The 15,917-nt window shown below is 51.1% G+C and overlaps 1 protein-coding gene across 1 annotated transcript in view; it reads left to right on the top strand.

Annotated features, from left to right (window-relative positions):
- LOC144736554 (IgGFc-binding protein-like) overlaps window positions 1-15,917 on the top strand; it is a 77,641-nt gene that overhangs the window by 36,707 nt on the left and 25,017 nt on the right. The window contains exons 12-19 of the mRNA XM_078619104.1: window positions 1,442-1,683; window positions 2,344-2,461; window positions 3,755-3,938; window positions 5,811-6,097; window positions 7,120-7,325; window positions 11,636-11,786; window positions 14,158-14,249; window positions 15,193-15,330. Of these exons, the coding sequence (XP_078475230.1) occupies window positions 1,442-1,683; window positions 2,344-2,461; window positions 3,755-3,938; window positions 5,811-6,097; window positions 7,120-7,325; window positions 11,636-11,786; window positions 14,158-14,249; window positions 15,193-15,330 (1,418 nt within the window). The remainder of the gene's footprint in view (window positions 1-1,441; window positions 1,684-2,343; window positions 2,462-3,754; window positions 3,939-5,810; window positions 6,098-7,119; window positions 7,326-11,635; window positions 11,787-14,157; window positions 14,250-15,192; window positions 15,331-15,917) is intronic.

Here is a 15,917-nt window from a genome sequence, read left to right as displayed (position 1 = left end):
AACCGTTTGTCACTCATTTCCCAACGTCTTGTCTCTTCTCACAATTCAAGTTCCTAGAATCAACCCACCCGCACCTGCAACATGGCTTCATCCCAGAGGTCGCAATCAGGTACCCGATACCCGTACCCAACCCGTACCCGGCCGGGTACGGGTAGGGTACGGGTACCCGTTTGCAACCCTGGTGCGGCCGGGTAGGGGTAAGGAATCAAAACCCGTTTGCGACCTCTGCCGTAGGCTTTAAGTTGGCACTCACGCCACTTCGCGTCCAGCCTTGTTGTTAAGCATCCTCAAGCTTCCATCAGCGTGGATTTGTGGGTCCTGCCCGTCTCACTCTGCTCCTCCAGTGTTTTTTTTTATGGTTCATCACGGCGGCCTCCTGCCTCTCCACCCTCTCCCAGACCTCACTTAGCTTCTCGTTGAGAACCCAGAGAAGGGCTGTATTCTCCTCCGTCTTTTCCAGGAGGGCTTGTAGAAACTCCCGCGTTCCTCCACACCGGAGTCTCTGAGCCCGCCTTGAAGCCAGTGGGGACGAAGCTTTAGATTACTTCCCCTGGGGACCTGTCCGCCATGAAGCACGAGGATACGGGGAGAAGTCCCCGTAACATAGTCACAGGATCAGGCTCGAGCTGCCCACAAAAGGCCCTAGGCCTCGAGGGGTCTGTGAATTGCCCTGGGAGGCTAAATAAAGGAAGGAAATCTAAAAATCTAGGGCCCTTTCTGGGCACCTGAAGTTAGGAAAAAAAATAGAAAACTGACTATTAAACAAAGAAACAGGTGGTTTAGTGGACAAGAGGGGTGGCTTTCTAAAGTAGGAGTTGTAGTGGCCCGTTCAGCGCTGCCCACTGAGCCATGAAGTCACCGGACATCCAGAATCATAATCTCTATTTAGACTGGAGGAATGATATGAGCTACGAAGCTCATTTTCACAGATGTCCAGTAAGCTCACAATCGAGAGGTCGCCAGCTCACCTCGATCTCCTGGCATGGCAGTTGAAAACCCCCCACAATGCAATGTATGTATGTTGAACCTTCTTTCACGCCGTACGTAGCCAACCGTTCTAATTGGAGGTGCTCATATAAGCGGGTAAACCATAGTTAAAGGGTCTCAGCTCCCGACGAAGAATAGATAAGCCTGTGTTTGGCCCCTGTCCGAAACGTGCGGAACAACTTTTACCACCTTTTCTCACCTCTTGCAGTGCAGTTTTCATCCAACCACAGTTAGTCATTCAGCAGACCATGTGTGGCGAGGGTACAGTGTAGATAATTTTCACCTCCTCCAATACGTCTAGCCAGCATTGAAGAGTAGACCTAATTACCCTCAGGATGGGCTCCCCCATAGTGGAGGTCCCCTTTCTGCCAGTGGTGGTATGGGCAAAAAAATATCTGGGCAGCGCCTCCTTTACCTTTTCAACATCGCGGGTTTCGCTCCCCCTTCCCCACAGCCGAGTGCTACGCCGTCGGCGACCCCCACTACAGCTCGTTTGACGGGCGCCTCTTCGACTACATGGGCACCCGCACCTTCGTGTTGGCGTCCAACTGCCTGGGCTGGCAGCAGCAGCCGACAGCCTGGCGAGTGCTCGCCAGGAACGAGCACCGGGGCCGCGCGGACGTGGCGTGGACGCGCGAGGTGCACACCGAGATCTACGGCCACACCGTCTCCTTCCTGAAGAGCGGCGCCGTCCGGGTGAGTGTGCGAGAATGCGACAGAGTGAGCGGGGGGTGCGATCGCGGTGGGTCTGTGAGATATGCGGACGCGCATCCGCCCAGACAATAGCAGATGTGGATACCTGATGCACAAATGGAAAATTAAAAAACTGTCCAGTAGTGCGCGGCTGTGGTCATTCAGAGCAGACCGTGCAACGTAATGAAGACGTAAGGACCGATGCACAGATACGACGGAGACATCACAGCGATACACTCTACTACTCCTAACTCGGTTATCTGGCTTGGTCACCTGAATGTGAAATTGTAGTTGTTGCTCTGCATCTACAGCAGCCATACGAAAAAAAGGGAAAAAAAGTCTGTTCTGTCTGTATGGGGAGTGGTAGCGCAGCGCTGCGTTACAAACCTGGTAGAGACCCGAGTTCGATTGCCGCTCACGGCAACCACCAAGACCATTGACAGTGATTATCTGAACTGGTCCTGGGCTTCCCCTAGGTCGACTCAGCCTCAATGAATATCTGGAGTGATATGTAAACATCGCCACTTGGGAGACAAAGGCAGCCAAGCAGGCGTGGTGCTGGCCACCCACCTCCTCGTGTGCCGCTGTAGCCTTCATCAGCGCTGCTACATGCCCCGACAGTCTGTTCAGGCTATAAAGGCGATCTTTATCTTTGCATCGCAGCTCGACGGGCAAGCCATCAACCTGCCATACTACGAGCCCAGGGAGAGGTTCCGCATCACCAGCTCTGGGGGCTACGCGCGCCTCACCACCGACGCCTTCTTCAGTGTCGAATACGATGGTGAGGAGGTTCGGACCGCATATGTCTACTCCAGGGAGTTCTAACCTGGTGTGACTTGACGTGGAGCTTTTGTTATTCCCACGGATTTTGACTAATTAAACCGCGTGACATACGGTTGGCAAAACGAAAAACACATCGGAAAGTGACTTTTCTACCGTTTCTACTTTCGGTGAAAAAACCGGGATCCGATTTACGACGATCCAATTCATGACCCACAGTGGGGTTCCGGCAAGGCGTTGTGATGTTGTTCGAGTGCGAACCGCCGGTACTCCCCTCCTGACGTCGCGAGGTTCCCGTTTATGTCGGCGCTGCCAGTGTACAGGAACTACTTTGTGGGGTAGAGGAGTCGCGCGTGGCGGGGCAAAGTGGCGTCGTCCCAGCATTGCTTGCGTCCCAGCTCAGTCTTCGTTCCATTGTGCCAGAGTTGTTCCACGCGCGAAACCAAGATTCAGACAACGTGAAATAAGTGTCGTGCTTTTGTGATGCAATTATTCTGAACAGTGCGTGGAAAATGGCCAGCAAGTGATATTGGTGGATCTGATAGGAAGTGTTATATTCTTAAAATTTATATTCTTTCATGACTTTTTATATTTCTTGCAATGTATTTGCATTTCTTTTATATTATGTTCCTGTATTTTTTCAACTCATGATGGGTTTTTTTTGTCTGGTAACAAAAAATGCCCGCTGGAACGTAACCTGCGACTTTACATTATTTCTTATGGGTAAAATAGGTTCACTTAATGTCGCTTCACTTAAAGTCACATTTTTCAGGAACGCGGCTAAACGACATTAAGTGAGGACTCCCTGTGCTGGGCTTGCCCACCGGTTTGTTTAACAATTATCCGGCGCAGGGCAGTGTGGAACGAGTTATTTTGTATTTGGTGTGGGGGAGTAAAAATGGTAAACATGGAAAGATGTAGCGTGGTTGACTTCCAGAAATTCGGTAGCTTTAGATTCGCCTTTTTTATTATGGTGGAGTTTCTGATTTTCATATTTATTTCCAAAATACAAAACCCGAGTCCAGCTATTACATTTTCGATGATCTGGAAAAATGTCTTGACTCATATTGACCAAAAAACACGACATAATTTCCAAAGTTTGCCCATGAAATATGATGTCACTTCACGTTGGACGGCGACACTATTTTTTGCGTGAATATATTTTTCATCAGTAATGCAAATCTAAAGTTGCCCTTGAGAATCTTAAACCTGAAACGTATCCATAATTTCCCATACAGACACAGCAGGCTGTGATTGTAAGCTGTATGTCCCCCATGTCTCCCCCCCACCATAGGCCAGGACAGGGTGGTGGTGTCTCTGCTGAACCACGACGTGTACTGGAACGGCACGTGTGGTGTGTGCGGTTTGTGGAACGGTGACCAGAGCGACGACTTCACGATGCCCGATCACTCCCAGGCTCCCGACGCGGCCACCTTTGGCAACAGCTGGGAGGTTCCCGAGAAGAAGAATACGGAGAGGTGCCATGTGGAGACTTACAAAGACAGCGGTCCCCTTAACAGGCTGGATAGTATGCACGGGCCACGTGGCCGTAACGGGCTGCGTATCATTAACGGGCTGTTGGGGCAAGTGCTGTTAGCGAGTACCGAGGGGGTGAGTGGCCACTGCCATTGCCTGGCCACCTTTGTCTCCATAGTGGCGACGTTTGCACATCTAGGGGAGGTCCAGGACTGGTTCAAATACTCGTCACTGGTATCATGGGACCTTTTTTGCCAGTATCAAATAATGAAAAATTAGAATATGTTTATCCCTTTCTGGCAATAAAACCGGTGTTAAGATGTTCAAACACCAAATAGATACCCTTTGCAAGGAATCAAGTCTGCAGTTATCACAATAACTTGTGGTGAACATGCAAACAAAACATGCTCTCATAATATATGCATTGTATTTGAAGTTGATAGACCTACATCAGAGACAGCCTAGGCAGTTGAAGTGGGACAACTTCTTAAGTTCAACTGCCTCTGCGCTCCCAGCAGTTACGAATGAGGCGATCGACGAGTCGCGGTGTGGTGGGGCAAAGCGTGGGTGCTCCCCACTTTTTCGTGGTGGCGAGCCGTTAACCACCTCGCCTGGTATGCGGGAAGTCGTGGGTTCGATCCCAACCCTCACGCCTGCATATTTGGAGTTTGCATATTCTCCCCGAGGTCGTGTGGATTTTTCTCCGAGCGCTCCGGTTTTTCACTCCACATGAAGAATCAACATCATGCGTTTGCAGTATTTGGCCGCTATAAATGGCCACGCGATGATTAGCCACTTTATTGAGCTGTCATTTTTGATGGCCAGGTCACTTCTGAAAAAAGCGATGTAGCTCGGTGGGCCGTACCTGGAAACATAAAATATAGTTTAGTTTTTCAAAGACGTTCTGGCCAGTTTCGAGGAGTTTGCCTAAAATAATAAACCAGAGGGGGCTCTCAATCTTTGCTCTCTCTCTCTTTCTTTCTCTGTTCCTCCTTGTGTTCAATCCACGCTGTCGGTCTTTCTGTCTTCTCGCTCCCTCCCTTCACTGGAACACTTCCCCCTCCACATTGAGCAGTCAGTCACCTTCCCTCACTAGTTTCCGCTCCTCACTCAAAATTCACTCTTATTGTTCCCGAGCTCACCCCACGAACCCCACTTAACCACCACCACCATTAGTTCCCTCTTTATATTCTCATTACATGGCTATCACTCATTCCGCATTCATTCAATCTATCATCATCATCATTTACTGTCATAATATTTTATTTCACGGAATTCACGGATTCACTTCCACTGCTTATCTCTCATCTATTGTATTCATCTAATCTCCACCATCACATTCACACACACACGGATTATACTGTTCTTCATTCTCGGCAAAGAGCCATGGTTAAGGCGCTATCGTGGGGGCCACTTCCACCACCAGTTGTGTAAACCAGCAAATGCAGGGCCTGCTCCTGTAGCCATTATATATATACTGTACAGGGACTCCACTACTGACGAATGAGGTAGGTTCCAGAGGTCTGTTTGTAAGTCGATTTGTTCGTAAGTCCAACTTTACTCTTGTCGATTTCAAAAATGTTGTACGGCATGCACACTAAACACGGGGAATGACTTAAAAAATGGTATCATCTCCTGTAGACATAGATGCCACTGGTTCTTTACGTTCTGCAGACGTAGATGCCACCACCGTCATCTATTGTGCGGTGGTTGAACTTACGACTGTCGGTCCGATCAGGCAACTGGAACACACGGACAGGCTTGTTCGTATCTCTGAAAGTTCGTAAGTCGAATGTTTGTAAGTAGAGGAGTCCCTGTATGTATTTTCTGGTACTGTTTGTCACCGTGAACATTACCCCCCCCCCCCCCAACAGTGGGAACAGCGACACGGGAGCCTCGTCCAGCGCTATCCTGGACGCCGGCAAAGTGGCGATCGCGTCCGGCCCACAGAACTGCGGGCAGCTTCGTGGCATGGCCGGCACGCTGGCTCCGTGCTTCACGTCCGTCCACCCCGCGCCGTACTTCGCTGACTGCGTCTTCGACATGGTGCTGTCTGGCATGGACGCGGCGGTGCTGTGCCGGTCGCTGGAGGGATACGCGGCGGCCTGCAACGCGGCCGGCTTCTCGTTCGCCAACCCGTGGAGGAACGGCACCGGCTGCGGTAACTTTTGCCGAGTAAAACGAACATTTAAACATTTTTAAGCAGATGGAGCCCCACTGAGCTGTGTAGCTCTTTTTCTGAAGGGACCTGGCCCCAAATGACAGCTCAACGAAGAGGACGATCGTGTGGACATTTATAGCAGTGTACCTAATTGTGGAGGGAAAAACCAGAGGACCCAGGAAAAAATCCATGAAACTCCAAATATACAGCAGGCGTCAGGGTCGGGATCGGGATCGAACCCACGACCTCCTGTATACCAGGCGAGGGAGATAACATCTCACCACCGTGGCGCCGAGTAGGGAGGGGGGAGCATTGCAATTCCAGTGTCGTCTGTCTTAACGTAGACTGGCATTTGGAACTTGGTGCCGACCTTTGAACGTTGAGCTGCGCAGAAGTAACTGTCCCCTGGGCTTTGTATTGCGATGCACTAGCTGCTACACCGTTGCTATGCCCATTAAAAAAAACACGCCAGCGTATGAATGCACACGTCTATGTATAAAGACACAAAAGAAGAAAAAGATTCCCCATATAGCATTAACAAACTGTTGGGGAAAGTGTGGTTTGCGAGTGGCAGCGCCTATAAGGGCTGGCACGGTACAGGGGGTGGGTGGGCACCTACCACGCCCGGCCGCCTTTGTGGCGATCGTTTACTACACACCGCACTACGTACTCATCAGCCAACGGGAATCGAACTCGGGTTGGCGGGTTCGTAGCGCAGCGCGCTACCCACGTGTACTCTATAAAGATACAACTGCCGTTCACCACAAAGTGGCGGTATAGTTACCACGGCGCTTGTGCCACGCTAGGTGCACTGCGAGGCCGACTCGGCCTCAAATGAGTACCAGGTGCGATGCGTAAACAACGTCGCCACTCAGGAGACAAAAGCGGACAGGCGTGGTGCTGGGCACCTAACCCCACTCGGGTGCCAACAGGCGCCGTCGTTACTCGCTAACAGCACTCGCCCCAACAGAACATTGAGGCTAATCGGGTGGGGGGGCGCGGAATCTTCGTCTCTTTCATAGCGGCGAGCTGTGGTGCTGGTACGCGCTTCAGCTCGTGCGCTGTCGCGTGTCCGGCCACGTGCTACGACCCCGCGGCCCCAGCGGGGTGCGCGGACCCCTGCGCGGAGGGCTGCGAGTGCGCCGACAGCACCCAGCTGTGGGACGGCGATCGCTGCGTGCCGCCGGGCCAGTGCGGGTGCCGGGACGTGGACGGCCGCTACTACAAGGTGAGTGGGCGGCCGCCGCCGCTTCACTCACACAGCGGATTCCCACACTCCCCCCGCACTCAATGCCATTAGAGACCACGTGTTTGGGAGGCTCAACTGGGACACAGACGGTCGATACGACCAGGGGAGTGACACCGCTGCTTCACCCCAAACTGCCACACTCCTCCAGGACTCACTCCTAAAAAGTGACCACGTTTCTGGGAGGCTCAATGGATACGCAGACGGCTGCTACTAGCAGGGGAGTGGTGATGCCCTCCCGCACTTAGTCAGGCAATCACGGACTCGGTCAATTAGTCTTTGACCCCCCTCCCACGACCTCCCAACGTGCACACACAATCACGAACACTGCCAACAACAACAACAACTGCCATCTGCCACTGAGCGATGGTGACGTCACCCCAGCGCTTGTGCCGTGCCTGTTCAACCCCTTCTATGCAAAAACAACCCCCTACCTCCTCGTGGTGCCGGAAGGGCAACGTTATCGTGGGCAGTGCTGTGGGGGGAGGACCAATTCCGATTGGCCTTTCCCCTCATGGCGTTTGTGACCACCACAGCGGCGAAATGGGGGCTCTGGATGGGTGCGAGGGGCTGGTAACCCCTCCACCTTCAATTAATTACCACTAAACCATGACGGAACATTTGAATTAATAAGCTTGTGCTGGAGGCCCAGGGGGGACAGGCGTCTTTGATGTCTCCTGGCCAAACCGCATTTGGCGGAGCCAGGAGACCGAATCCTTATCCTCGGGGCTCCTCCAGAAACAACAAAAAGCCACTACGTGTGGCCATGTGGAATGTTCGAACGCTCACTGCGGAGGAGAGGCTGCCACTCTTCTGTCGGGAGTTGGACCGGTACCGCCTGGATCTCTGTGGTATTCAGAAGGTCCGGTGGACCGGCTCTGGCTCCTGCCACCATGGGGGGTGGACAGTCCTCTTCTCGGGTCAGGAGACTGCCAAACAACAGGGAGTGGCGGTGAGGTGTGGGAAGCTGTAAGACCCAGGCTACTTTAGGCTCGCCTTCCCATCAACCAGAGGCGAGGAGTGGTGGTCAAGGTTACTTATGCCCCCACTGAAGACGAACATCCGTGGAGGGATGCAGGCAAGGCTGATGAGTCAGATGCCTTCTATGACCTCCTGTCACAAGTGCTGGCTGGCACCTGGTCTGGAGTGATGGGAAGGCATGGGCCTGATCAGCTGAATAATAACGGCAGGAGGCTGCTAGATTTTTGTGCAGCCGATAGGCTTGTAATTACCGACACGCTTATTATTTGGTTCTTTCGGTTAAGTCACGTCTAAAGATAAAATAATAAATTAAATTAAATAATTTATTATTTTATCTTTAGACGTGACTTAACCGAAAGAACCAAATAATAATTCCTGCAGTCACGAAAGTTCTAAAATTAAGATTGATACCGACACGCTATTCCGGCATCGGTGCATCCACACAACATCATGGATGCATGCCAGTTCCAAGCAAGAACATCTGCTGGACTACATAGTGACGGAACAGCGGATGCGGGCCCATGTCCTTGACACCAGGACCTACCACGGAGCTGATCTGCCCACTGACCATCGACTTGTCATCAGTAAGATGCACCTGCTATTCTTCCACTCCGGTGGTGGGTGTACACCCAGGACCTCATTCAAACCCTTAGTTGCATGGTCTCAGCTAGCTGATGAAAGTTGCAAGCGAGAATTGAATCATCGCTTGCGGCTGGGGTTGGCATCGTCCCCCACTCCTCCTGATGTCGAGGGGAAATGGGCGAGGTTTAGGACTGTGGCTCATGCAGCTGCAATGGCTGCTTTGGGTACATGGTCCAGATCTCCCCAGATACCCTGGCTGACAGAGGAGGTGTTCAAGCTGGCTGAGAAAAAGCGACAGGCCCACTCTCATCAGCTACAGCATCCCACGTCGGAGAATGAGTCGGAGGTTTGGAGAGCCATGAGGAGCTGCAAGGATGGGTGGTGGTCGCGGGTTGCTGAGGAGATGGAGTCCGCCTTAATGGCCTGTGATCACAAATCGCTCTTTAATTCCATAAAAAAGTAACCTGCAGCACCACACCTATTACTATAATTAGGGAAAGAACGGTGAACCAATCTCCGACCCCCAGGAACAGGTTTACAGATATGCAATCCAGAGTCTGAGACTAGGAAAGGCACCGGGCAGAGATGATCTCCCAAGCGAAATTCTGAGGGAGGGTGGCGTTTGTGCACAGACTGCCCTACATGACATCATAACAACAGTCTGGACCACTGGACGGGTTCTGCAGGATTGGAAGGATGCCCTGGTGGTCCCCCTCTTTAAGAAGGGGGACCGCACAGACTGTAACAACTACAGGGGCATCTCACTCCTCAGTGTGCCGGGAAAGGTCCTGGCAAGGATTATTCAACACCGCCTTGCTAGGCACGTTGAGGAAATGCTTCCGGAGCGTCAATGCGGTTTCAGGAAAGGGTGGTCCTGCACAGATGCCATGTTTTTTGTCCGTCTGCTACAGCAGAGGTGTAGGGAATCCCAACAAGACCTACATCTCTGCTTTATTGACCTGGTCAAGGCCTATGATACCATCAGTAGGCCTGGGCTCTGGGTTGTTCTTGGGTTATTATTCGGGCTTTCGGAGTCGCTGACCCTCTGCTCACGATCATTAAGGACCTTCATGATGGTGAGAGGGCCCGGGTAAAACTACGTGGTCGGGAGTCAGAGCCTTTCCCTGTACACCTTGGGGTGCGACAGGGATGTCCTCTGGCTCCCACATTATTTAACATCTATTTCGACCACGTAGTTTGTGAAGCCTTCAATAGCTGTAACGGAGGAATTTTCATCTGGTACAGGCACAATGGGAGGCTGATCTATGCTCGGGTGCAGTCAAGGGATGGCTCCCTATTGCTCAACCATGTTATGTATGCCGATGATCTGGTTATTGCTGCTTACTCAGAGGAGGAGTTTGAGGCGCTGCTGCTGAATCTGGAGCTTGCCAATAAGAGGTGGGGCCTTACCATCAGCCCCGCCAAAACTAAGCACCTGCCTGGGTATTTTGTACCATCGGACACTCCACCCCCACAACTCCCAATTGGTGATAGGGCAGTTGTGGATAGAGTAGAGAGTTTCCCATACCTGGGCAGTGTGCTCATGACCGGCTCCGGTTAAACAGCAGAGGTCTTTACTCCGAATCAGTCGAGCAGCATTATCTTTTCATCGGTTGCGTAACGCTGTGTGAAAGCTACCTGGTCTGTCATTCCGCACGAAGCGTCAGGTCTTCTCAGCCACAGTCATTCCCTCCCTTCTCTACGCTTGCGAAACATGGACCCCCCTAATGGAACATCTTCGCCGGTTAGAAACATTTAGGCTGGCCTGTCTATGATTCATCCTGGGTTTAATCAGGCTGGTTTGTGTGAGGAGCTCACAAACCTTGAAAGATCTGGACAAAGTCCCATCGGTGAGCTCCTCCGGCAGGCAAGGTTGCATTGGCTGGGTCATGTAGCCCGCATGCCCAAATACTGCATACCCAAACGACTTTTGTTCGTCCGGATCGAGGGGGCTAAATGGGCGCGTCACGGGCTAGAGAAGTGATGGAGTGATGTGGTATAGGAGGACGTGGAGCTGAGTGGACTTGCCGATGACTGGTACCAGCGTTGTCAAGATCCGCCTCTGTGGAGGAGGCTCATGAAGGACGCTACTGGGCAGTTCGAGGCAGTCACCCTCCAATAACAACGGAGGGCGGAGAAGCGACGCTCACAAGAATGAGCGGAGCGCCGGGTGGCTAAAGCACAGCAAGTTGGCACAGTAGGGGGCACAGGTGGTGTATCAGCCAGTCGTCTCAGTCAGTCGACCCGTGGCACCTGGTTCTGCCCCGTGACCTCCTGCCAGCGGGCGTTCGACACTTCACGTGGCCTCAAGGTGCACATAGCCTGGCACAAGCGTCGTGGTGACATCACCGCCACTTTTTGGCGAATGGCGGTTGTTGTTGTTATGCAAATATAAGATGAGAATTATTGGTTAGGGTTATGAGTTAGAGTTGGGGTTAAGGTTATAGATTAATGATTAGGGGTTATGGGTTTACGGGGTCGGTTTACAGGGGTTAGATCATGGTTTTGGGTTATGGGTGAGGGATTACAATTTAGTTTAGGATTAGGTTTAGGGTAGGGTTAAGAGTTAGGTTTTGTTTTGTGGACATGAGTTAGGATTGGGGTGTATGAAATACTGTTTAAGGTGAGGCTTAAGGACAGTCGTAACCTAAGGCCGCTCTTTTCGCCCCACCCACTCCGTTCTCCGCTGCCCTCTGCCGGCGTGCAACCCCCCCCCCCACCTTGTGCAGCTAAACGAGGCGTTCTGGCGGCCCGGGTGTGCTGTGCAGTGCACGTGCGCTTCCCCTGGCAGCATCCAGTGCCAGCCGAGCTCCTGCCCCCTCACCTTCAACTTCTGTGGCACCGATAACGAGGGGGTGCACGGGTGTCACCGCAAGAGCCGTGAGTTCCCGCACTTTTTTTCTTTAAGAAATGTTCTTCATTATCTCACGGTCCGTCATCGCCCGGCACCGAAATACTGATCTGGGCGTCGTGAGCCACAGGTGTGAACCTCAGTCAAATTCGGGGTTATGTTCCTGGAAAATGCCGCCTTGGGCAAAGACCACATACGACAAATATTATGTCTTATGGGAAACATAGGGTTGTGTTCCTGGGTCCGAAGTGATCACCCTTCTCCACGTTCAACACAAAACCGGTGTCTCCGTGACTCTTCCCGCAGCGCGACACTCACGCCCCAACGCTCGCCCCTTGCGCTGAATTGCCCGATGTTCGCCCCTGACACTGACACTTGAATGCTCATGATTCGCCATCTCGGCATCCGTCTGACTGAGTATGAAAAATAAGAATAGGTTTTACCCTTTCTGGTAACAAAACAGGAGGTGTTAAGATGTTCAGACAGCAAATAGAAACCTTTTGCAAGGAATCCAGTATGCATTAACCACACATACTTGTGGTGAACATGCATATACACATGCTCTTATAACACATTCCTGCGGAGGGAGCTGGTAGGAACGTTGGGTTGCTCGGTCAATGGCCAGGGACAACGTCGGCCTGGTGTATTCCGCAAATATGCCCGATTGTGAGGGCGGGCACAAGCCAGCGTGAGTAGGTTCAACGTTGAGTTTTATAAGGGCACCACGGGGTTACCAGCCCCTCCCCACCCAGCCCCACCCCTCCCACCCCCCACCCAGCCCCACCCACTCCACCCAGCCCCTCCCCACCCTCCCCACCCAGCCTCTCCCCACCCTCCCCTCCCCACCCAGCCCCACCCTCCCCACCCAGCCCCTCCTCACCCTCCCCTCCTCACCCAGCCCCTCCCTCCCCACCCAGCCCCTCCCTGCACGACAGACACAATAATCCCCTGTGGGCTGGTGTAACCAGGAGGTTCCTACCACTATAAATATGCACATTGTCTTTTAAACTGATTGGCCGACACCAGAGGCAGCAGCCTTCTTTATGGCCCAGTCTCACCAGCATCAGACCAGAGAACGCCAAAAGGCGAGACAATGCACGTATCAGAGCATTTAAACCTCGGGTTGAGCAGCTATATCATTGGACCTTTTGTGCCAGTATCAAAAGTATGAAAAATAAGAATAGGTTTTACCCTTTCTGGCAATAAAATAGCAGGTATTAAGATATTCAAACAGCAAATAGATACCTTTTCCAAGGAATCTGACTGATGTCCGACTGATGTCCCCAACTAGCGGACGGCTACATGCACGCGGCAATGTGTGAACAATTGCATTGTGCCGTTGAGTGCATTGTGTTACACCGTTACACGGAAAAAAGCATGCAAGAACATTCGTACGCGCAGAAAATCACGTTTGCGGTACATAAATCGCTCTCGCGGTCGAATCGTTCCGACCTTGCGACGGACGCGGCACCATCACGGCACTACTTTTCGATGCAGAGATGAGAACCTGAGCATCGTCAAACCGCGTGGAACCAGAACATCACCCCCGGTGTTCCGAAGACAGACCGCATTTAGGCAACACCGTGCATAGCCGAAAACACGCGTTCGATTAAACTGCATTGGGCGAGGTTTTCTTGTATATTCTAATGCTCCTACTTTATCAACCCGAACTGACCAGTGTGGCAAATTACGGTTATACAACCCCCACAATCAACACAGCGTGGGGAGGCTCTCATTCGGTATGAGATTGACACAAGCGCTGTACATGTACAACCCATGGTTAGTGTACTGCATATTCCGCTACTTTAATGGTAAATATTGTGGCACAAAGCAGTGCATTATTTTTCGATTTAAAGCTTTCGTCACTGCAGGGATTCATATTCTTGGATCTTTCGGTAAAGTCACATAGAATGGAAATAATAAAATAATAATAATAAACCTTAAAAAATTCTCATGACGTTTCGGCCACAACACAAGCAGCCGTCATCAGGTGAAGAAACAGAGCTGTCGGAAAGCGAGGGTCCTAATGAACACTGCTAAGCTTGGCAGCGTATTTTAAGCTGGGTGGGAGGAGCAGAGCGCCTTGACAAAGGAGTTTACATATCAACAGAGGAATTTAGCATATTGACGTTAAAGAACTGCTTCTATCATACCACCATACAATAAACCGATGTGAAAAAACTTGGTATAAACTACATCAATATAATTAATGTACTCAATATACTCTCCAATAAGCTGAGCTATTAACATTAAGTATATGGGTATACAATATTTCTTTAACGTTTTTTATGTTATCGTTGTTGATGTTGTTAATGTTATTGTCATAGTTAATATCATCACTGTTAATCGCATTGATGATGGTTGATATTTTTCTCGATGTGATTGTTGTGGTGGCTCAAGTGGAGTGCACCGCTTGGGGCGACCCACACTACATCACGTTCGACGGCCGCACCTTCGACTTCATGGGCACCTACACCTACGTCCTCACGCAGGTGCGCGAGCCTCGCCCCGTGACCTATCCACTGCGGGATGAAGGCCTTTACTTGAGTGCCTGGAGAGGGAGCTCGCCATTCACAGCCTTCATACTCAGCAGACGAAGTCTTATCAGGCTGGTAGATGCTCCTTGGTGAAGGTAGGTTACTCATCTTGTTTCGAGATTGACCACTGGAGTACAACGAGGCTCTGTACTCGGACCTCCCACACCCTTTTCTGAGTACGTTTCGCCACTTGCCCACCTCATTGAGAGCTTCAATATCAATTGCCGCAACCCGTGAACGACGATACCCAGCTCTCTTCAGCCACAATTCCTGCTAGGCACATGTGGAACCTGGAACGTTGCACCTCTATTCTGGAGCACTCGTTCTGGTTCAACGAGTTTCTTCTAAACTCATCTAAATCTGAAGTACTCTTACTGGACACCAGGAAACTATTCGATTCAACCACAAACAATGTTTGCACATTTTTGTTAAAGAACGCATATGCGAAACTGAATCTGAATATTTATTTTCCTGGAGGAATCCGATGAGCTATAAAGCTCTTCTTCACAGATATCCAGTCCGGGCACGGGGTAAGAACGTCACAAAAACAAATAGTACAACACACGATGGTAGTGCAGAGTACAAGAAAGGTAAACAAAACATACAAATACAATCCATCCTAAAAGGCAAAGCCCATTGAGATATTAACTTATTTTTCAAATGCGACCTGGCCACAAATGATAGCTCAACAAAGTGGCTTATCATTCGGACAGCAGCAAAATTATCTAAATAATAAACTCATAAGGAAATGTGTTCCATAATTCATCAGCGACGTACATGTGAAGCAACGCAAAATGCGATTCCTCTACAGCCCTTCGACAATGACCAAAGCAACACATGCTGACTACACTTAAACCCGCCGTATGTGTATGTACACGCACGCACGCTGCGCCGGCAGCTGTGCTCTGGAGGTGGCTGGAGCGTGCAGGTAAAGAACGAGTTCATCGCTGGCAGCTGGTCCATCGCCTACACCCGCGACGTCTTCATCGAACTCTACCACCACCGCGTGCACTTCGGCCTCGGCTGGAGGGTCTACGTGAGTCTGGGCCCCATCCCGACTGCTGGCCAGGCTAAAACAAAAAAATTATCTGCTTAGCTTCCGAGCTGCGCGGAAAGGTGGCGTGCGGGGTGGGGCGCTCCCACTCGGGGACGCTGGCCAAGTCGCTCAAAATGAGCGAGGTGGCCAGGAGACAGCAGACTCGCAATGGATTCTTGAATCCATCTGCACGGCGTTTTTTATTGTTATCTCCTCGAATGCCCCCGTGGGTTTTGTTCGGGTGCCTTTCAGCTTCCACCCACGGCAAAGCCAAACTCTCATTCGTGGAATGGAGGGTTGCTGCCATGGCTTAATGGTTAGCACACTGGACTTGCAATCCAGCGGTCGCCGGTGGGGTTCGGGCTAAGGCTTCGGTACTTCCACCTTTTGTTAGAGGTCTGGCTAGCATGGAAGTGTAGATCTAAATAGCCTCAATAGGGGCTCTCTAGAGCTTCCTGCAGTGGCTTACCTTACAGGCCTGCAACTTTTTTACTTACGTACAATGTGCCGACGATAATTAAAATTAAAAGATGAAGCAAATAATTGTATGTAATGGCAGAGATTAGGGATTAATAAAGTACAACCAT

This window comes from Lampetra planeri, chromosome 61 (assembly GCF_965212315.1).
Source record: "Lampetra planeri chromosome 61, kcLamPlan1.2.h2, whole genome shotgun sequence".
NCBI classification, from domain to species: domain Eukaryota; kingdom Metazoa; phylum Chordata; class Hyperoartia; order Petromyzontiformes; family Petromyzontidae; genus Lampetra; species Lampetra planeri.
The sequence above is the reverse complement of the archived record's forward strand: the minus strand, read 5'-3'. Positions and strand labels throughout refer to the sequence as shown.